The sequence below is a fragment of the Vicugna pacos genome, chromosome 2, assembly GCF_048564905.1.
Source record: "Vicugna pacos chromosome 2, VicPac4, whole genome shotgun sequence".
Taxonomy (NCBI): domain Eukaryota; kingdom Metazoa; phylum Chordata; class Mammalia; order Artiodactyla; family Camelidae; genus Vicugna; species Vicugna pacos.
The window spans coordinates 105,899,580-105,921,664 of record NC_132988.1 but is presented as its reverse complement, the minus strand read 5'-3'; the positions used below and the strand labels follow the sequence as shown (position 1 = coordinate 105,921,664).

The 22,085-nt window shown below is 38.4% G+C and overlaps 1 protein-coding gene across 7 annotated transcripts in view; it reads left to right on the top strand.

Annotated features, from left to right (window-relative positions):
- Positions 1-22,085, top strand: part of LOC102526703 (cytosolic beta-glucosidase) — a 161,123-nt gene that overhangs the window by 47,012 nt on the left and 92,026 nt on the right. For 6 of the 7 annotated variants that reach the window (XM_072945727.1, XM_072945717.1, XM_072945736.1 and 3 more), the window contains exon 4: positions 1,384-1,507. The exons of the other annotated variant lie outside the window; for it this stretch is intronic. In XM_072945727.1, coding sequence (XP_072801828.1) covers positions 1,384-1,507 — 124 coding nt within the window. The remainder of the gene's footprint in view (positions 1-1,383; positions 1,508-22,085) is intronic. 7 annotated transcript variants of the gene reach the window in all.

Genomic DNA, 22,085 nt, shown 5'->3' with positions numbered 1-22,085 from the left:
TTAACATTTTTTATTGATTTATAATCATTTTACAATGTTGTGTCAAATTCCAGTGTTCAGCACAATTTTTCAGTCATTCATGGACATATACACACTCATTGTCACATTTTTTTCTCTGTGATTTATCATAACATTTTGTGTATATTTCCCTGTGGTATACAGTGTAATCTTGTTTATCTATTCTACAATTTTGAAATCCCAGTCTATCCCTTCCCATCCTCTACCCCCCTGGTCCACAAGTCTGTATTCTCTGTCCATGAGTCTTTAGATTCCACATATGAGCGATCTCATGTGGTATTTTTCTTTCTCTTTCTGGCTTACTTCACTTAGAATGACATTCTCTAGGAGCATCCATGTTGCTGCAAATGGCATTATGTTGTTGGTTTTTATGGCTGAGTAGTATTCCATTGTATAAATATACCACCTCTTCTTTATCCAGTCACCTGTTGATGGACATTTAGGCTGTTTCCATGTTTTGGCTATTGTAAATAGTGCTGCTATGAACATTGGAGTGCAGGTGTCATCCTGAAGTAGATTTCCTTCTGGATACAAGCCCAGGAGCGGGATTCCTGGGTCATATGGCAAGTCTATTCCTAGTCTTTTGAGGAATCTCCTCACTGTTTTCCATAGTGGCTGCACCAAACTGCATTCCCACCAGCAGTGTAGGAGGGTTCCCCTTTCTCCACAGCCTCTCCAGCATTTGTCATTTTTGGATTTTTGAATGACGGCCATTCTGACTGGTGTGAGGTGATACCTCATTGTAGTTTTGATTTGCATTTCTCTGATAGTTAGTGATATTGAGCATTTTATCATGTGCTTTTTGATCATTTGTGTGTCTTCCTTGGCGAATTGCTTGTTTAGGTCTTCTGCCCATTTTTGGATTGGGGTGTTTATTTTTTTCTTATTGAGTCATATGAGCTGCTTATATATTTTGGAGATCAAGCCTTTGTCGGTTTCACTTGCAAAAATTTTCTCCCATTCCGTAGGTTTTCTTGTCATTAAAATTTTTAAGTTACCAGTTTTTAGGATGCCCACTGTTGGAGGATAGAGAGTGTGGTTGCTGGGGAGGCAGGTGGAGACCAGGGGGTTAAGGAGCAGTGACAACCAGCAGATGCTGATGAAAGAAAGATATTTCTGTCTTCTTATTATTGCAAGAGTCATTTGACTGTCTTCATGGATATTTGCACAGTTTTTCTTCTCCATTGTTAGTTATAAAAGGTCAGCATGTGGAAAATTAAGTTAATAGGGTCAGTGCAATTTGATGAAAACTAGTTTTGGGGTTGTAGCTTACAGAAGATAGAGGGTAAATGCACCTGATTTTATGAGCTTTTTTTTTTTTAAATTTACATCTGTTTGGAATAAAACTTCTGCTTCTTGTTCCAGGAAACATATAATAACCCTGTAATTTACATCACTGAGAATGGGTTTCCCCTGGATGAGGCCCCATCTTTCGATGACACTCAGCGCTGGGAGTGTTTCAGACAGACATTTCAGGAACTGCTCAGAGGTACCATGTGAATGATGAAAGATCAATTGTGCAAACTTAATATGATTTTCCCATGTGCCGATTTGCATTCAGCAAAGACCAATGATGTTGAAAGCTGAAATTCATGTAAATCAGTGTAAAGCCATGTAATTAAGAGAGAGAGGAGAAAAAAGGTGAGAATTTCAGCCTAGCTTCAACCTCCCGAAATTTAATCAAGTAAAAAGCGACTGTCTTCAGCATTTTGTGACTCCTGGGTGAAGGTGACATGAATAGGAGGAATGGTGGCTTTTGGGAGAGAACTTTAGTTATTACAAAAAGATCATGACTGACCAACCAGAGCAGGCTTATTTGCATATTTTAATATCCTAACTATCAAGAAATACATTGAGAGAATTCTTAAAGGACCCAAATTAAGCATTCATGAAATCAACTTTAAAGTGGTATGCGTTTTCAATCAATGTATGTTTCATTTAAAACTGTAACCAAACAGCCTGGTTAGGAACTTTTTTTTTTTTGTCGTATAGAATCTATGAATTTTGTCAAGACAATATCATTATTCTGGTAACTCCTTTCCTCCCTTGGAATTCTTTTCATGTTTGAAAACAAATGTGAAGGAATAATCTTTAACTGGTAACACACATTTCTACACCAGTTAATATTAACTACCACTTGGAACACTGTTGCTTCATCAATTTAATTTCTCCTCCCTATAAAGGAATCATATCATGGCAACAAAATCCAATGCAAAATGAGACTTTCACTTTCTTTCTTTCTTTTTTTTTTTTTTTTACCATGATAGGCACAGTTATTTCTCATCATTTTGTTTGAGAGGTCCTGGAATGATTCTTTCCAAAATAAATCAGTAATATACTGGAATCAGCCAGAAGGAATTCTGGAAAGTGACACAAAGTGATTTCTTTCCAAAACCTAAAATATATTGACTGAATCCCTCACCCAGGCCTGGAGTTTATTGGCAGAGGGTGATTGGATCCTTCCAGTTTGATCCAAGAAAAAGAATTCTTTTGTATTAGGCACAAAACAAGTTTTTCCTCTCCGTTGAAATTCCCCTTCTGATAAGAAAGAGAAATCTCTAGTTTTCTGAGACTCCTCCTCACTTATCCCTGTAAGTGACCCTATTCATAGTTAATACACTGGTGTTCCTAGCTTCATTCTGAGAGACAAGCGAGCAAGTTACCATCATCAGATTTACGGACCCCATAGGGACCACAAATGACCTGCCCAAAATTGTTCTGTGTATTTTAGGGAAAAGAATGAAAAATAGGAATTGGCTTTTTTATTCCCAGCATGGGCTCTGTTTAGTGATAATATACAATGACATTTCACTGCTCTTTGAAATCATACCAACTACTTTATAGAGTCCCTTAGCTCTTTTACACTAAAAACTCAGTGGTGGACCCACAAGCTAAAATCACTTAAAGACAGAAAAGTAACTGAAGGTGAGAGTAGAAAATGTGAGATTTGGGTTTCTAAGGGATAGGAGAGAATAGTAGGGTTAGGGACAAAATTCTGTTTTTGAACTTGTTGAATTTCTATTGCACTTTTGAATTGATGTAAAAAATATCATGCACATTAATTGTTCACAGCATTACATTCTCTACTGATCCTTAACATTAGGTGATTTATATTCACTGTAATTAACACATAATATTGTATTTGTCTTGCTTTTTAAAAATATAGCCTTTCAAAATGTGCAGACATCTACACATTGATACTTACATTAAGTGTATCCATTCTGGACTGGGTGGGGTGATAGCTGTTTTTCATATGCTGTTGTAGTGGACACTAATTATTTCATCTGTGGTAAAACTCTTTTCTAGTTACCCTTTTTTTGTATCAAATGCCCAGTTCCCCCTATCCTTAGGCTTGCAGACAATCGATTGGTCTAGATGTAGGCACATGACATGAGCTGGGCCAATCCCAGTTCTTTCCTGGGATTTAGAACTTGCACTAGTCAATTTGTTTGTCTCATATAGTGGCTTGGCAAGGGGATGTAACTTTGCCAGCCATTGGTGGCTATGCGTTGCCATGTAAAGCTTAGGAGTAGTGAGAGGGGAGCTGCAGGTGCCTCTAGGGAAATAGCGGCAAGTAGTGAGGAGAGCTTCAGGGTGACGCTTGCTCCTCTAATTCCAGTTTTCGTCAGACCCAGCTGTATGTGCATTCTTGAGAGATATTACTATTATTTGTAATTAAATGCACTTTCTGCTTCACCTGATTCCATTTCTATTGGATTTCAATCACTTGGAACGAAAAGTTTTAATGGATGCTGTCATCTCATTTCATTTTCAAAAGAGTGAGATGAGATCAGTGCTCCTATTTTACAGATGGGAACACTGAGTTTCAAAAAGGCTAGGTCATGTGCCCCAGATCCACAAAGTTGGCTAAGTAATATTTACTGGAACAAGGTAGAATGTGTATATTATTATTATTACTGCTACTACTAGTCCTATTTTTGTGTCTGTTTGGTAAGATCTGTGAGTCCACGGCTTTCTGACTCAAAGTGCTTGTTTGTCCCACCACACGGAAACTTTGTCTCAGCTTTGGTGCTCTGGGCTTGCATAGATTCTTTGAAAGTGCTTCATGCTGCATCTGCAGGAGCTGACAGGTCCTTGAATGAAGCTAAGTCACCCCCATCCTGCCTCAAGTCAGAGGAAGAGAGCTGAAATCACTAATCGATTTCCTGAGACTCCTCCGAGGTAGAGCTGATCTTGATTGGCGAGAACTTTACTAGCAAGCAGCACCCTGCGAGCAATTCAAAATAACAACAGGCCAAGGAAGACGCTGGTGGGAAGCGCCGCAGGTGAGAGCCCTCAGGAACCTGGGGAGTCGGCGGATGATGGCTTTGTGATTCCCAGGAACAAAGCCTTCCTTCCAACAACACACATACAGACAGGCGCATAATGACACTAGAGTTGAATCAATGGCGTCTGCCTGGAGGTTTTACTAATCTCTTCAAGTAAAATCCCACAACAGTGAATTGAGCAGTAAAAAGGAAGCTAATGTTTTGGTTTCCTTGTGGGAAAGAGGGAAAAAAAAAAGAGGAAAGATGTCATTTCAAGGAAAAAAAGATGCAGTGAATGCCTTTTTAATCATTGCATTATTCAAAAGCCTTTAAATAGGTTGTGTTTTAATTAATACAGCAATGGATAAGAGAAAAACAACGCAGCGGAGACACAAAAACTTGAAATAATATGTAACTGAGCTTGCATTCCAGTTTTGCATGTAATTCAATGAGGGGCCTTTGGCAAACTGGTCAACCTCCTGAACGCTCAGTTTGTTCATCTGTGAAAACGGGGTATCACGTTCCCTGGCAGTGCTGTGAAGATTCCATTTCATAAGTGATTGTGTTAAACACCCCTGGCAATACCTGGCACGTAGTTGGCCTTCAACCAATGGAGATTATTATTGTTACAAAATACACCCTCAAGAATATATTTATCACCCCAAGTTATTTTCCTTGTTATTGAAAAAACAGAATCCCAAACCTTCTTTTTTTAATTCCATCCCTCTCAAGTCTGAATTATGACAGCACATTCCACCTTGTCTGCAGTTTTCTCCATCATTCTTCTTGGGAAGCCTCTGTATGAGTGTGGTATCATTGGCCTACTGGCTACTTACGATTGAATCTTATAGACGAGAAAGCCGCCAGGACCTGCCTCCATTCATTATTTCCACGGGAGAGGTTGCCAGATGAGGTGAAAAATCAAATCATTGGTGGCAGAAACAACCGAGTAGCTGGACTTGCTCTGCCATGTGAATTTTTGTTTAAGTTCAGGAAGTGGTGATCTTCAAAGGGTTAAGCTCCTCTCCCAAGATATGACTCTTTGTCAGAGTCATAAAATTGCCACCCGTCCTTGCTGCTCCGGAGCCAGCAGGCAAGTTTAAGTTCTTAGGGAAATACACAATAATCTGAAGGTTGCTGAGGGGGTGAGGAAGGGTGCGAAGCCAGGGGAGGCTGTTCCCCACGGGCCATACTTGAGGGTTCACCCTGCTCCTCACCTGGACTGAGTACGCGCCTGCCTTTGCTCAGCCTGGAACGGCACCATCTTTTCCTTCTTCCTGGCCAATCCTGTGCTTTGGAGTACAGGAACTAGCTTGAAGTCAGGCAAGACATGGGTTTGAAACCTGGTCCTGGCACTTACAAGTTTCATGATTTGGGGAAAAATCTTAAACACACAACACTTCAGCGATCTAATCTTTACAATGGGAATAATCAGAACCCCTGTCTTCTAAAGAATGGGGAAAAATGAATATGGTGATGCTTAGAGAGCCTCAATACGGAGTGTGGCACATGACGAAGGATTCTGTCAGTGATGCTAATTTTGGGGGCATCTCTGAACCTTCGGAGAATTGGGGCTGTGTCTTTTGTATAATTATATCTTCAGCCCCAAGCACCGTTTCCGTCAGATAGTGGCTGTTCTGAGCATGTTTGTTGAATGTGATTGTGTCTATCAGAGAAGAGTTAGTCAATGGATAATGGGAAATAAATGATTAAATGATGGGGAGCTATATTTTCTTTCCCTCAAGAAATAGACCCTACACAGGGGAAAAAAAAAAAAAAAAGCAGCCTTCTGGAAAGTTTCTGAGCCAGCCCAACTTTCCAGTCAGATCCATGCCTGAGTTAGCACAGCGGTAGATGATTGCAGAGAAGGTTTGTTAATGACCAGCTTTAGGCTTTTAATGACAAAACCCCTCAGCAAGATGTCATCGAAGTTATTGAAGACTTCACTGAAAGTGTTGAAGCTGATGCATTGTAACGAGAAGGTTATAAATCTTGCAGCTTGGGTATACCACCAACACGAGATGCTGAGCGGAGAATCACCCTGCTGTTGTCTGTCAGCGTTCCCCCTCCCTCTCCTCTTCCCCTTCCCGCGGAGAGCCGGCAAAGGAGAAATACATCCATTTCCCAAAGTCAGGCCTGGCAGCCACCTGCCTATGTCAATTTCAGATCACAGAGGCCCGTTTAACTGGACCAAAGGTGTTAAGCACCTGTGTTTTTCTAAATGTGCATTGAAAAAGAATCCTAAGAATTAAGGAAAGATCTCAAAGGTTGACACACTGACCTTTTGGAAAAACTCGCCAATTAAAAATCCATTGCAAGCTCAGAACAGAGGCTCAATTACCTGAATATAGAGTCCCACTCCAGATCTATTGTTTTATTGCTTTTCAGAGTAAACCTTTCTCAACTTAGCCCAGTGGAGCAGTTCATCCCTTAGCTCATGGAGAGCTCACAGCTTTGGGTACGTGTGGGGTGGGATGTCAGATTCACTCGGGGCTGTTGCTCCTGGCTGGACTGGATGGCAGCTAGCAAAGAGGAGTCAAGGTCAGATTTGAGAAGGATGAATGAGATTTGAAGGCTTTGCACAAGAATTGTTAGTGTGTGCTAGTGTATAAGTTTGTGGAATTTGAAAAGTCATGAAGAAAATGATTTCTAATATGTTTGCATCTTAATAACCTACATACACAGACCACAGATAAACTCAGACAGCCAGAGTTTACACAGTTCACCTTAAACAGATATGCTAGATGACCTTCCTCTATTGCTTCTCCCCTGCTTCTGTTCAGCGGCATACTCTCCTTTGTCTTCCATCCCCCATATGAAATATGGCAGAGTGGAAAGTCCACAGGGTCTGGGGTGTGAAGACTGAGTCCCGTGTTCTGATGGTGTGCTTTTGGGGAAGTTCTCATTAGGACTCTCTGCGTGTCAACTTCCTCACCTGTTCGGTGGGACTGATGCTCACTTCCATTCTGCCTAACCCAAAGTCAGCTATGAGAATAAAGTAATTAATGTATTTGCATGACCTGAACACCTTAAAATGTTAACTGTGATTTTTGTGTTTGATATAATTACTTTATACCTTAAGGACATCCATCACTCTGGCCAAAATACATAATCTGGGTCTTAGTGTTCTCCACTGCAAAGAGAAGGGATTGGTGCTCATTATCCAGTCCTGTCAACTACAGTTTCCAGATTCCATGGGTTTTATTTTCCTGCACATTTCTGAAGTGCTATGATGGTCAGTATAGGGGGTTTAAAGAACATGTTCTATGATCAAGTGACTGGTGGAGTCACACACACACACACACACACGTTGTTGTAGTTGAGCCACTTCACCAGGCTTACCCAGGGGAGACATGTTGATGTGATCAGGAAGATACACCATTCAGCAGGCACACCCTCTTAGAAACATAGAACCTGGTGCATCTGCTTCGTGGGAACAGGTTTCATGGAGCTGTCCGTGTCAGAAAAAGCTCAGCCATAATCAGAGAATCTATCCATGTGCTTCCTGATTGGAAACCATTCTTTATCGCCTCTCTCCATAGCATTCTAGTGCGCACTCTCTGCCCCTGCAGATGGACATTCCTTTGGGCTTCTTTTTAATTCAATCCTAACTGCTTTGAGGGGATAATGACTTAAGGTCCCCCATCACCCCAGGCCCAGTGAATTTTAAGACTGCTATACAGCCTTTAAAAAATTTTTTACTACATGATTCCAAACTCACCCTCCATTTTTATGACAATCTGTCCAGTAGTTTTTTTGTGTAGAGCAGCAAACAGACATGCAATTCTATTTTTATAACTATAATAGAGACCTGTAAAATAAGGAAGTATAATTTATTTGAAAAAAAATCTATTTTTTCAATATAAAGAGTGGATTCAATAGAATCTCGAAAAAGGGGAAAAGAAGGATTTGATGATTTTTTTAAATGAAATTGATGACAACATGTTGATTTGAAACATTTATATATTATAATATCATTACCACCTTAGTGTTAGCTAACACCTCTATTATGTTACAGAACTAACATTTCCAATTTTTTTTTGGTGGTAGGAACAATTAAGATCTAGTCTCTTGGCATCTCTGAGGTTTGTAATACCGTATTGTTGACTATAATGACTACATTGTGATTAGCATTAGCTGTCCAGAACTTACTTATCTATTTATTAGTTCCCAGTTTGTACCCTTAAACAACATCTCCTCCCACCCCCAACCTCTTGTAAACACCATTCTACTCTCAGGTTTTACAAGTTTGACTTTTTTAGATTCTACATTTGAGTGATTTTGTACTATATTTGTATTTCTATGACTTCTCACTTAGCATAATGCCTTCAGGTTTCATCCATGGTGTTGCAAATGGCAGGATTTCCTTTTCTTCTTCTCATTGTAGAATAATAATCCATTGTGTGTGTGTGTGTGTGTATATATATATATCTCACAACTTCGTTATTATTCATTCATCTGTTGACCTGTTAATCATCTGTTGATGGACACTTAGGTTGTTTCCATATCTTGGTTATTGTGAATATTCCTGCAGTAAACACAAGAGTTCACATATCTCTTGGCTATCATCAAGAAGACAAGAGATAAGTGTTGGGAGGATTTGGGGGTAAGAGGACTCTTGTACACTATTGGTAGGAATGCAAATTGTTTTAGCCACCATGGAAAACAATATAGTGGTTTCTTGAAAAATTAAAAATAGAACTACCATATGATCCAGCAATTCTACTTCTGGGTATATATCCAAAGGAAATGGAAACAGGAGTTTGAAGAGATAATGACTTTTGTTCACCTGTTCCAGGAGGGAGCAATGCTGGAATATTCAGGTGTTGAGAGGGCTATTGGAATTGAGGGAGGGTGATGGCTCAGGTTTTCCCCCAGGGCCCAGGTGAAGGGCTCCTCACTTGAGTGTCTGCCTACATTAGCTGTTATTTCCTGATCTCCAAAATAATCCGACACCACCTGGCCTCTTAGTTATCTAAGAATTTGCTTTGAAACAAGGCTACTAGAATTGATCTTAGTGTGATTGGCAGGGGGTGCCTGGATAACTGTGTTGAGAAGGATTCTGTCGGACAGCTGAGGGCTCAGGAGAGAAGGGGGAGAAGAGGATGGCCAGGGGTTAGCCTTCACTACTCAAGAAACTCAGGAAACTTTTGGAAAAGGATATCCCCCACTATACATGATTACACTGACATTACATCTCGTAAGTCAAAGACTTGTGAGTTCATCAGTAGGGATTAGCTCTGGGTGCACTAAAGAAAAAATGCCTCTGGATTTGCAGTGTTGATAATTAGACCTTAAGCCGTGTTCATCTCACCAGTTCTATGGCCTTCCTCTCTATGGTCTTATCTTCCCTACTTATAGCTTCAACATCACTTAGGGTGGACATTCACTCTACAGTGATATAAATACTGTTTCTAACAGCTTTCCCAGGCTTGTAATTGGGTAAATTACTGGTTAACTACATCCTAGATTATTTTTTCAATAGTGAGGCTGACACTGTATAGAAGAAAATCAACAATATTATGAATAAAACATTAAAAATAGATGCCATCACTGCTCGTGGGATCCTTGCACAACTGTGGCCCTGTCACAATTCAGTTCTTGCTGAGTAAGACAATTGAATAAATGGAACTTGAGACACACTTTGATTCTTGATATTCCTTGAAAGGAAGTGAGTAAACCATTTTAGGAGAAAATGGAAGTTATTAAAATGTATAAGCACTCATAAGCAGGAACAATGTGTAGTAAGATTTTATTCCCCATTTTTTACAGACAAAATTCTGACTAGAATGCAGTTTTGGAGTTTCAAGCTCTATACTTAGCATTCAGTAAGTGCTCAGTAAATGTTTAATGGGTGACTGGGAGATCTGAGTCTAGATGGGCAGGAAAATGGAATTTCTCCCAGGAATTTCAATGAAATATTAGATTTATAACACCGCTTTGCTTTTTAAAGTTTTGTAAATAAATGGTAGATTATTTTTACTTATTTTGAGAATAATTTTTATGCATCAGTACTATGAATGGTTGTTAAACTTGGGTTTGCTGTGCCAATAATTGAAATCTGCGCTGAAGTGTTTTAACCTTCTTTCTAAATATGCACTTAACCTCTCTGTGCCTCAGTTTCTTCATTTAAAAATAAAAAGGTTAAACTAGTTATTCTTTTGGGATCCTTCCAGTTTAAGAATTATGTGATCCTTTAAATATTCTTTCTAGGCAGGTATGTCAAGGAGCATATTATTAGAACTCTTGATAATTTCTTAGGCTATAAAATTAAATCTAAGGAATTATAATTAATAGTCTTCTTTTAAAAAAAAAAACTTTCTTCATTCTTCTCATCCAGCCACTTAATTTGAAATGTGAACACCTTTTTTACCCGGACATAAAATTAGACCTTGCTCTTCAATGAACTGTTTCTATTGATATTGATTCAGTTTCCAGGTAACATTTTCTTGACCTTCAATCTGGGTGTTTCCTCTTTGATTCATTCATATTGAAAATGAATCTTACTTTTTTTTTCCCCTGAGAAAGTTATGCCTTGGAGTTCCAAGTCAGAAGGGTCACCTCAGATTCAAATTTAACAAAGTTACTGTGGAGGGAATAAAATCTCAGAGAGGAAGTTGAGTGAACAAATCAGTTCAAAGCATGAGAGTAAAATTCTAGCTGAACAACTTCACCACAGTTACAATCACGAGCAGTGAAATCACCTTTCAAAACACGATCATGGCAAGCACCACCTAATCTATCAAGTTTTAAGACAGTAAAGTATGATTCTCAAGCTTCACTATCAACACATAATTCAATTCAGTTAGGCAGTGCAGTAATTTTAACTTTTCTTAAATTTACCTTGAGCATGAAACTTTTGTCTCTGGGCAGGATCCTGAATTAGAAGGAGGGATAAAATTTCAGAATTACCTTCCTGCCGTAATTCTGTGTAGAGACTTCATGTATAGCAAACCTGTTTTTCTATTCTGAACTTTTGAGCAGAGACTTAACTCCAATCAGGATTCCTTTTATCTCCAGTTACTGTTAAGGTAGCATTTTCTTCAATACAATGAAAATATCAGCCAGGTGTTAGAGATGAAAATAGTTTCTTTTGCAATAGAAAGTAATTCTTTAGGCTTATCTGGAACTGCTGTGTACAGAGGAGGGAGGGGAAGGCCAGTCTCTTTGACGAGGGTCATCTCAGAACTGCAGAGTCCCTGTGTGTGAATGAGATTAGCTAATGAAACAGTACGGTGGCCTGAGATGATTCTGTGCCCTTCTAAAGTTCAGCTGCATTTCCTCGTTGTTTGTGAAGTTCCATTATAGGAATCACTGCCTACTTTAAAGACTAGTGAAACCATGATGGGTGGAGGAAGAAAAGGCATCTGAGCCTTGAAGAATTCTAATTGGCATTTGTGAGCAGGTGGACAAGAAGCCCCAAGTGTCTCAGGTGAAATCATGAGTGAGTTTAGGACTAAAGAGTAGATGATGGGAGAAGAATTGTATCACATCTGTTCATGAAATAACTTCTTTCTCCCCTAATAAGTGGAATTTATTGATTTTATAGATATAAACCAGCCTAAAATCTTAAATAATTTAAAATGACCGTGTTCTTTTACCAGTAATAGGCAAGTCAGATATGTTTTAGAGTTTAAAATAAGTGGAAGAACACAACAGTTAGATCATTGAATAAAATATGAGCAAATTAATGTGTATTAAGTATATACATTTGCTGGTAAATTATTTCATTATGTGGCTGAGGCTGTGCTTACTTAGCGTCTTAAAATATTTTCTTCCAAAGATGTTCAGGCTATGTTCTTGACCCTTTGAATGAGCAGTTGGCCTTTTGTTTAAAAAAAAAAAAATTCCATGGCTAAAGTTTGCTGCCCTCGTGAATACATGGTTGCAAGAACGGCTCTGAAAACTTCTTCAGCACGTCTGGAAAAACAAACAGTATGACCCACTGACTGTGTGTAAGTTTTATACAGACAGGAAGCAAATTTTCTGAGTACTTTTACATAACAAGGAGTTGCTTGTTTGGCATAGTGAAAGAGCCTATTCCTTAAAGATACAGTTCTGCCTTCAAAATCTGGCTCTGACACCCTTCCGTGTTGTATAACCTTGGACAAGTTATTCTAACTCAATGAATATCAGTTCATCATCTGTCAAGTTTTATTTCTGGTGAGGATTAATGATATCCTTCATATCCTAGCAAAATGACTGGCACAATAAATCCCCAAAAATGATAACGAATGCAGTGATTTCTTTGTTACCCAGCATCTATTAACCAGGATTTTAGAAAAACTGTGACTTCCTGCACAGTCATCAAGCACTGATAATTTATGCTTCTCCTGATGACCCTGAAACGCATTCTGAATAATTAGAGAAAGATTAAATTATAATCAGTTTAGTTTCAGTGTTAAGTGTATTTTAATTTATTCTCATTCTTTAAAAATTTGTAATCCTTCTGCATGTGGTAACAATTAACAAAAAATATTTGATTAGCTGGAGCACTCCATTTCCTGACTATCTGACTAATAGAGAGTCTATTGCATATTGTTGGAATCCAAGCTTTGCCCTGTGGATCAACTGGGCATTGACTTTGTGTGTTCACTTCACACTGGTATTATATTCACTCTTGGAGCCAATGTGTTGACTTTATTGGCTGATGGAAATTCTGGAATTAATCTTTAAATATTCTTAAACAATAGCCTGAGTCTATACAAGGCCCTCTGCATATTTTTGATCACAAGGTTGTAATGCTGGTCATCCAATCTGATTTTGTGCAGATGAGTAACTAAATCTTCTAACCCTGAGGGTTGTCTCTTCTTTTCTTGTGGATTTCTAGAGATGGACATCTCGACTGGCATCAGTAATCCATCTATCTTGGTGTTTCATCAACCTTTACTCTTATCCAATCATGTTTTCGATTTCTCTTCACTGGGCTTTTTAGGCTGTATAACCTTCCTAATGGAACTTCACTGTGCGTTTAATCATTTCTGTGATTCTTCTTTGAATTTTCCACATTTTTTTCCATTTGTCTCTTCCCTCACATAACATCATAGGCTGCTTTAAAAGATGGCTTAACTGCTGACTTGTGTTAGAAATAAAGACTTTAAAAATTTATCCGTATTGTTGTTTCTTTGTGGTCTCAGTTAGTAAGGTAGGATCCTATTCAGGCAAGCAGATGATTTTAGTGGTTTAATTGAGCACCATCAGACACAGTAGTCATCTGTCCTCCTCTGTCTGGCCTCATTCTGCCTCCCCTTAAATCTCTGCCTCACCCTGAAATCTCCCCTTCCAACCCACAGTCTTCTCTTCCATAATATCTTCACATCCCAGTTGGCATCCCCAGTACTTAGTGAGTGCAATGGTGGCTGTAGAAGGAGGCTGACGGTTTCCTTTAAAGAGGGAGCAAGGACAGGGCAGCTGGTGAACAGTTAATTTTGCTTTTCAGGGATCAGGCAACTCTTTGTCCTGGTATGAAGCCAGGATTGGGTAGGGTGCTCTTGTCAAAATGTGGGGCCTTTCTTGGTGATGTCTGGGTGCATGCTCCTGGCCAGAAAGCAGCAGCTAGCACTCTACTCTAACCCTGTGATGTCTCTGAAACTAAACTCACTAGGTAGCCGTAGTTCGGTTGATAAAGTAATTGTCTATTACTACTACTGTGTGTCATTTCACCCCAAAGTGATTTTTCTCATTATACAGACATTTATTAGAAGCCAGCCACTCAATGGTAATGTTATCACTGTTTAGCAAACCCATGTCTGTTTGACTATTGCAAACATGTTTCATGTTTGACAGACGACACTTACATGATAGGGCTATGTTGAATATTCTGGGAAACATGATTTTGAACTTTGATGTATTACAACGGTCAATTGCAGTGTTTTATTGAGTAGGCGTCTTTAAGAAAGTGTGACATTTTCCTAAGTATAGCAGCAGATCTCCTTGGCAGAACAAATGAATTTATGTTAACGTAAAATGTTATAACTTAACAATGTTCACAAAAATGAAGTTAAAATATCTTCACTAGCTTTCTGTACCAATACATTATTAGTCACAGAAATGTCATATTGAATATTTGTATTGGTCAGTAGTTGAAGGAAGCTTATATGACATTTCTTATTCTTTACCTTAAAATCTTGCTGTTGAGGCATAATTGACATGTAATGTTATGTTAGTTTCAGGGGTACAATATAATGATTCAGTATTTGTATATATTGTGAAATGATCCCCCAAATAAGTCCAAGTTATTTTTTTTAACTTTTGACATTCCTGATCCTGGATTCTCTTATAAATATGGATAACTGCATTCAAGCCAAGTCATTTATTGCTTTCCTTTTATTTAAGGGAGATTCACTTCTTTAAAAAAAATCATCTTTGTTTTGCATTTCTATCTTTAAAAATATTTTTTTGAATAACACAAACACTTAAATCTCTGTCATTCAGAATAATGATAGGGAGGATAGTTAAATGCCAGTGTAACTTGTGGAGAGGTATTCATTTTAGTCAGTTTTTGAAGATGGTCCATTTTATTACATTCAGGTTCTTGATGAAAAGAAATATCAGTTAGTAAGCCAGAAATAGGAGGGTAGGGAGAATGCAAATGCCCTGACCTTGGATGTTGACAGAAAGCTTGAAAACTGGTGCATAGCTCTCTGGCATCTGGGTCCAAAGAGCTGCACCATTCGTTACATCAGTACCGCTCAGAGTGTGCACTGTGGAGCCCTGGGTTCTGCGGAGATATCTTTGGGGACTGTTATATTGCATAGAGAGAAGGTGAGAAATCAGGACTCCGGGGCACCTCAGCTTTCATTGGTTGTTTGTATTAGGAATCCATAAAAATTTTCATTTGAAAGGAAGACTCTGTTGCTAAAAAAAGAAAAATTGGGAAGCCACTGAACAATAGAGATCTCATTATCAGAGGGGAAAAGACATAGTAGCTCCTTTGGGGAAATGGAGCTTCACTTCCTTTCTCTTTCACTTAAAAAAATGTTTTTCAAACATACAAAAAAAAATGTAGGTACTCACATAACTGTGACCCAGATTTAACAAATGTTAATATTTTGCCACATATATTTTACATTAAAAAGAAATAAAATACTATTGACCCAGGTGGAACCCCTTTGTGCCCTTCCCAAATCTCCTTTCTTCCTTCCCTCACCTGGGATGACCCTGATCCTAAAAATGATGTGTGTCAACTTGTGCACTAGCTGTGCATTTTGCTACAAAGTACAGGGACCCATAACCTATTTGTACATTGTTTTGTGTATCTTACTATTTATATCAATGGTATCGCACTCTGCATAGCTGTTTTCAACATTACATTCTTCAAGATTTATCCATGTTGATACTTCTAGTTTTAATTCATTTTTTAATGGATCTGTGGTATGCTGATATGTGACCAGACCACATTTATTTATCCATTCTCTTGCTGATAGACCTTTGGGGTCCAAATGATGGACTTTTTTTTTTTTTTTGCACTTTTACAAACAGCACTGCACTGAATATCCTTGAGTAGCTCAGATGTTGGAAAGGCATTTCCTACATTGGAGTTTATAAAACAGCCACATAGTCCATCCAGTGTCTTTGTACCATTAACAGTGAGACTCCCTTTCCTCAGAACACTACGTTTTCTGTAAAATGGTCCCAAAGTCTAAACAAATCTACAATGGCTTTATGTCAGGGGTGTTCCATAGAGCCATGCAAAGCATGATCTGTGTAATCATAAGTAGCAGTCCTGTATGTAGGGGGTGATGTAAGTGTGAAAACCTGTAGGCTAAATAGACTTTGGGTGAATAAGTGTGTTTAACAGCTTGGCAACTGTAATCCGAATAGAAGATTTGTGCTCAGTATTTACTGGATGCTTTTCTAGCTAAGAGTAGAGGCAGGGGGAAATTGTACCTTCTTTGGAGATAATACGTTGCAAACAGAGAACACAGAAAGATGTATAAGGCTTTTGCTTTCTCCAGGTCATGGAAGTTTGGTGGCAGGGCCAAGTGATAACCATGTGGAGGCATTATCCGTATTGCCCCCTTTCCAGAATACTGCCCTCAAGCCCCTTCTGGGTAGACACATGGACAGTGCAGCCTCTCCCAGGCTTCATCTGCTAACTCAACAGTGTGCTACCAAGGAAAGCTAGTTGAGCAGGGAAGGCATATCCACCCTTGCTCTGGGAAAGGAAGTTTGAATTGTATTGGGCTGAGAACCAAGCTGTGAACCTCTCACTGGGGCTGGTGCTACAATTGTCAATACATTGAAATGTGTTCATCTAAAGTTCCTTTGGTCCTCAGTAGGTGGCTTTGCCTGGAAAGGAAAACAGTCCCACAGCAGGCAGTGCAATGTGTCCTCTATTATTGATGGGAGCTTAGTAGGGGAGGAATTCTGCCCTGCTTTGCAAATCCTGAAAGCAGATTACTTGTTTTGCAAAGCCCTTGTAATCAGATATTGCTACAAGACAGTGGAGAAGGAAACTCCTAGTTATCTGAAGTTTCTTTCTTCTTGACCCTGCCCAAGGCATCATTATTTAACCAATGCTTTGGGTAACGAGTTGAGGGAATGCGTTTCAAATTTGCAGATGACGAAAAGCTCGTTTGGAGAGAGCAAAAACGTACTTTCTGCTACTTTGATGATGGTTTGCGCATTTTCATCAAATAGGTCTTAGCTTAAATTTCACCTTCGCACAGAGACTTTCCCTGTGGTTCTGACTAATATGTGGCCTCCATTTCCAATCAATTTTTACTTTTTTTTTTTTTAATCTGAAGTTGTATTTCTTGGTTGGTTGCTGATTTTCTTGACACATCTTCATATGCTATAAGCTTGAGGAGAGAAGGGACCATGTTTCTCTGCTCATATTTGGTGCCTCAGGATATAGAATAGCTCCTGGAACATGATAGGAACTTAATACATTTTTGTTGATTGGAAGAAAATTGTGGCAGCCATCAAAAATATTAGGCAATAAAGTGACATGATCAGATGTCTGGTTTAGAAATGAAACTTGGAATGAATCAAACTAGAAGCTTGATAGAAACTGTTGAGTATACTCTACGAAAGCAAACACATATGTTTTAGTCATTTACAGTTTTGCTTTACTTGCATTCGCAGTGTCACATCTCATGATTATAAGATGGAAGAGCATCACTCTCAGTTTATATCTGGAATGTTATCTCTTGTCCGTGACACTGTTAAGCATTAATGTTAATATTAACAATCTAAACCATACCCAGAAGAGAAAGTCCAGGATAACCTCATATAGGGAGAGCTCTTTAACAATTTTATTAAAATTTAACAAATTTAACAATTTATTCAAATTGTTAAAGAGATATCATGTAAAAGACTACAAAGACTCATTTTGTGTTGTTGGAGAGGGCAGAGCTCAGGCCAGTGGGGAACCAGGCCATGAAAGTAAGTTTCAGTTCAACATCAGACAGAGTTTTCTAACAATTAGTGGGGCTGAGTAAGGGAATGGATGTCCTCAGGAGATCATTAGATATCTGTCAATAGATGACATGGAAGCAGATGCCAGATGCCCATCTGTCAAAGACGCCGTTGAGAGGATGTCTGCCCCATATGGGACGGTCATTCCACAAGTGTGTGCAATCACCTAATATTTATTGAGTACCTATAGTGTGCCTGCTTCCGTGGGGGATACAGAAATATATAAGGCACAGCTGCTGTCTGGACATGATCACCTTCCAGTCCTGAACTCTGTGACTCTCAGGGAGTTTTAGCCAAAACCTTAATATGATTCTCACAAATTCCACATTAGAGCAGTAGGAAGTTATGAGGTCTGAAAACACCGCCAACCCACCAGTAATACTTACCCTTACGCCCAGCCAGGAAGAACATGGCTCGGAATACCACTTCACAGCCGAGTACTACTTTTGTTCCTCAGTTTAAGCTCTGGCTTTGCTTTTTTCTTTTTTAATTGAAGTACATTTGACACATAACATTGTGCAAATTTAATGCGTAAAACATGTTGATTTGATGCATTTATATATTGTAATACAATTGCTATTGTAGTGATAATTAGCTCCCCTATCACCTCACATAACAATTTCTTTTTAGTTTTTGGAACAATTAAAATCTAGTAGCTTTGCTTTCGTGACATGAAATATTATAGCATATAAAAAGTTGGTTTCTTTTCTTTGGTTCACTTCTCTTCTGGTCTTTAAAGTTAATGTGAATTCCGAGCTCAGGATGATGTGTGTTGGTTTTCTTTAATCAAACTCTGTCGAGATAAATATTTTTGCATTAGAATTGGATCTCAGTGATTCTCATTGATGATAAAAACATGAATTATAAAGTAGAGACTTTCTGGAATTATAAGTAAGCACACTTAATTCTTTAAAGTCAAGTCTGCCCTAATCAATCACAACGTGTTTGACTTGGAAACCTCCTTCAGTGCACTAGAGACGTTAATAAATAAATGGATGAAACAGTTTTGGTGGTTATATTTGTATGTCACATTATAAAACTAAAATTTTGTTCTCTGGGTTATACCAAAGATATGACCTTGGCTGTTGCCTGGATCTGGCCTTTCTGCCTTCACACACTTCAGAAAGGAGTGTAAAGGGTCTCATTAGTGTGTTTCCTGCAGTCACTGATCCACATGCTCTCACAGTGACCTGAGAGATTAATATGCTTCCTTAGGCAACTTACCATGACAGTGGGAGCCACTCTGACCCTGAGTTGATTGTAGCCCCAGTATTTAATGTGTGCTTTCATAATTGCATTAGCAAATATGCAAGATACTTGGGCAGTCTATAAAAATATTCCTTTGTCATATAGTCTGGGGACTTAGTTATTTCCTCTATTGGCCAAAGTCCCTCTGTCTGTCTCCTTTCCATTTGTTGATCTTGAAATTAATCCAATGTAAAACTATGTTCTCCAAATGTAGTTCAGATGAATGTGTTCTGAAAAAGGGATACAGTACTGAAGGAGTGTGTGATGGAGACAGCTTTCCTAAACCTTTGCTTCAGAGTCGCTAAGAATGATCAGTCAGCAGGGCCTGAAGTTTCCACTTAGGATGACATGCAAGTGTTTTAAGAGGATCTTAGCTGGAAAAGCAAAAAATTGAGAAAATTAAAAATATTAAAATGGAAGTTTGCATATTCTAATCTTACTCTTTTTAAAGTACTGTATTTTTTTTTTTTGCTCTAATATAGAGCAAAAATTTTGAAGCATTCCTTCTTAATCTCAGCTGCACATTGGAATAGCCTGGGGAGACTGAGAAAAAAATACTGATTTCTACCTGGGTTCTCTCTCCCAGTGATTACAATTTATTTTTTCTAGTTTTTTTAAAGATATAATTGACATATAACATTGTGTAATTTTAAGGTGTACAAAATGATGTTTAGATACATACATATATTGTGAAATGATTACAGTAGGATTAGTTAGCACTTCCATCACCTTTTTTGTGTGTTTGTGGTGAGAACATTTAAGATCTCCTGTCTTAGCAACTTTCAAGTACACAATGCAGTGTTGTTAATTGTAGTCACTCTGCTGTATATTGAGTTTCCAGAACGTATTCATCTTATAACTGGAAGTTTGTGTCCTCTGACCAACATCTTCCCATTTCCCCCACCCCCAGCCCCTGGCAACTACCATTCTATTTTCTGTTTCTGTGAATTCAGCTTTTTTGAGTCTGCATGTAAGTGAGATCTTAATATTTGTCTTTCTCTATCTGACTTACTTCACTTAGCATAATACCCTCAAGGTCTATCCATGTTGTTGCAAATGGCAGGATTTTCTACTGTCTTGTGGCTGAAAAATATTACAAGATATATTGTATGTATATATAAAAATAGTGTATAATATACTCTCTGTATACATTGCCCATATATACACACATATGCATATATGTCTTATATATGAGATCTGTATCTATATTTATTTCACATCTTCTTTATTCATTCATTTGTAGACAGACACTTAGGTTGTTTCCATATCTAAGCTCTTGTGAGTAATGCAGCAATAAACATTGGAGTACAGAAACAGAGATTCTAATTTAAATGTAGGGGGTGTGGCCTGGGCATTAGGGGTTTTACAAGTTCCCCAGGAGAGTCGAATGTGCAGATAATGCTGAGAATCACTGACTTAAGGGCTTTGATCTCCTAATATTAAAAAGACCTCTAAAAACTTCCATGTTATTATTTGTGGTGCATCGTTTGTGTAGAACATAGACTCTCTGTGGATCTGAGAATTGAAAGAGACCTAGTTTCTAAGAGACACTTCAGACCAATGTTCTCATTTATGCTGAATTGTTGTGAGATGGTATAATCTTTTCGAAAAATGCTTCAGGAAGAGTTTTATGCAGGTTTCATGTTTTCATAGCACTTCTGAAATGTACTGTTTGAGGTGCATTTTGTTTGCCCTTGGGTGTGAGTAGCAACTTGTATGCATCTAAAACTTCTCTTCCTCTTCCTCCCCCTCCTCCCCCTCCTCTTCTTTTTTGAACTAAGAGATTGATCCATTTTCTTCTGGATGTTACCGTTGTGGAAGTGACGTTTGTAAACTGATTTGTGTTCCTTTGTGGGTGATTCAGCATCCACATGATGCTTATGAGAGTAGCCCTTTATTCTTTGAGATATGAAACCCAGGATTCCTGTCTCCTCATTAACGTAACCTTCCAATAAGCTGCTTGCAACTATAGTTTCAGGTTTTCCTTAAGCTCATAAAAATTTTATGGTATTGTATCTTTAATAATTAGGTCCGTCTCATCTGTAGCATGGCCTCTAACTGATATTCTCATGTTTACAGACTATCAGCGTTTCTGAATCTGTTCTCCATGTCTTTTATTTTTTCTCTTAGAGTTAAATTTTCTTGCCCTTCTGTGAGATTTGGGGAGATTTCCAGTTGTGTCTTCCACCTTACTAATTTGATTTTTAGCAGTGCCTGGTTATCTGATGTCCCATGGCGATTTTTGGTTCAGCAACTTATTTTCTCCATGTGTTCTTTTCTGATCTCATGACTACTTACTTTAGTTTCACAGATACAATAAATCCTCATATGTTTTTCAGACAAAAGGACAGACGTTGTTTAAACATGCATACTTTTCTTGCACTAAGTCTCTTTTAGAGTGAAGTGTTTTCTATAGTTTTCAGGAGTAGTTCTATTCTTATGAGAGGCAATACCTTTTCAAGGGTCTAATTGTTTTCCTCCTTGTTTAGGTGGAATCCAGCCTTTGGTCTTCCTGCTGGCAGTGTCCATCTTGCAGAGGGGGACCCCATACTGACTTCCTCCCCACACTAACCTGCCCTCTGCTCTTCCTTCAGACTAGAGCCATCTGCCCTCTCTCCAGCAGACAAACCAGAAACCATACATTTTTGGGCAAATGGAGCAAATCTTTTATGGTTTCCAGAATTAATGCAGGTTTTACCTATTGTATATTTTGAAATGTTTATGGAACATGGAAATTGGGAGAGTTGGGTGCTTGTGCACACATCGACAGGTTACATAAAATCATGACAAATCACTGGAAAATAAGTTTTTGATCCAGCTTCTGTTTATGTCCTTAGAATATAGTTCTAGATGGAAAATTACGGAGTCAAAAAGTATGCACTTCAGAAAGTGTTTAAATATATATTTTCAAATAGATTTCTGGAAATTAATTTTTTTCTTAATACTTATTAGGATACCCACTTTGCCACATCTTCGCCAATAGTAAGTATTACCTTTAAAACGCGCACATACACACAGCACACAGTTTGCTAATTTGAAATGATGTTTACATTTGCATGTGGGTTTCTGTTGTTTTCATTTACATGTATTTAATTTTAGAGAAGATCATGTTTTACTTACTTATTAGTT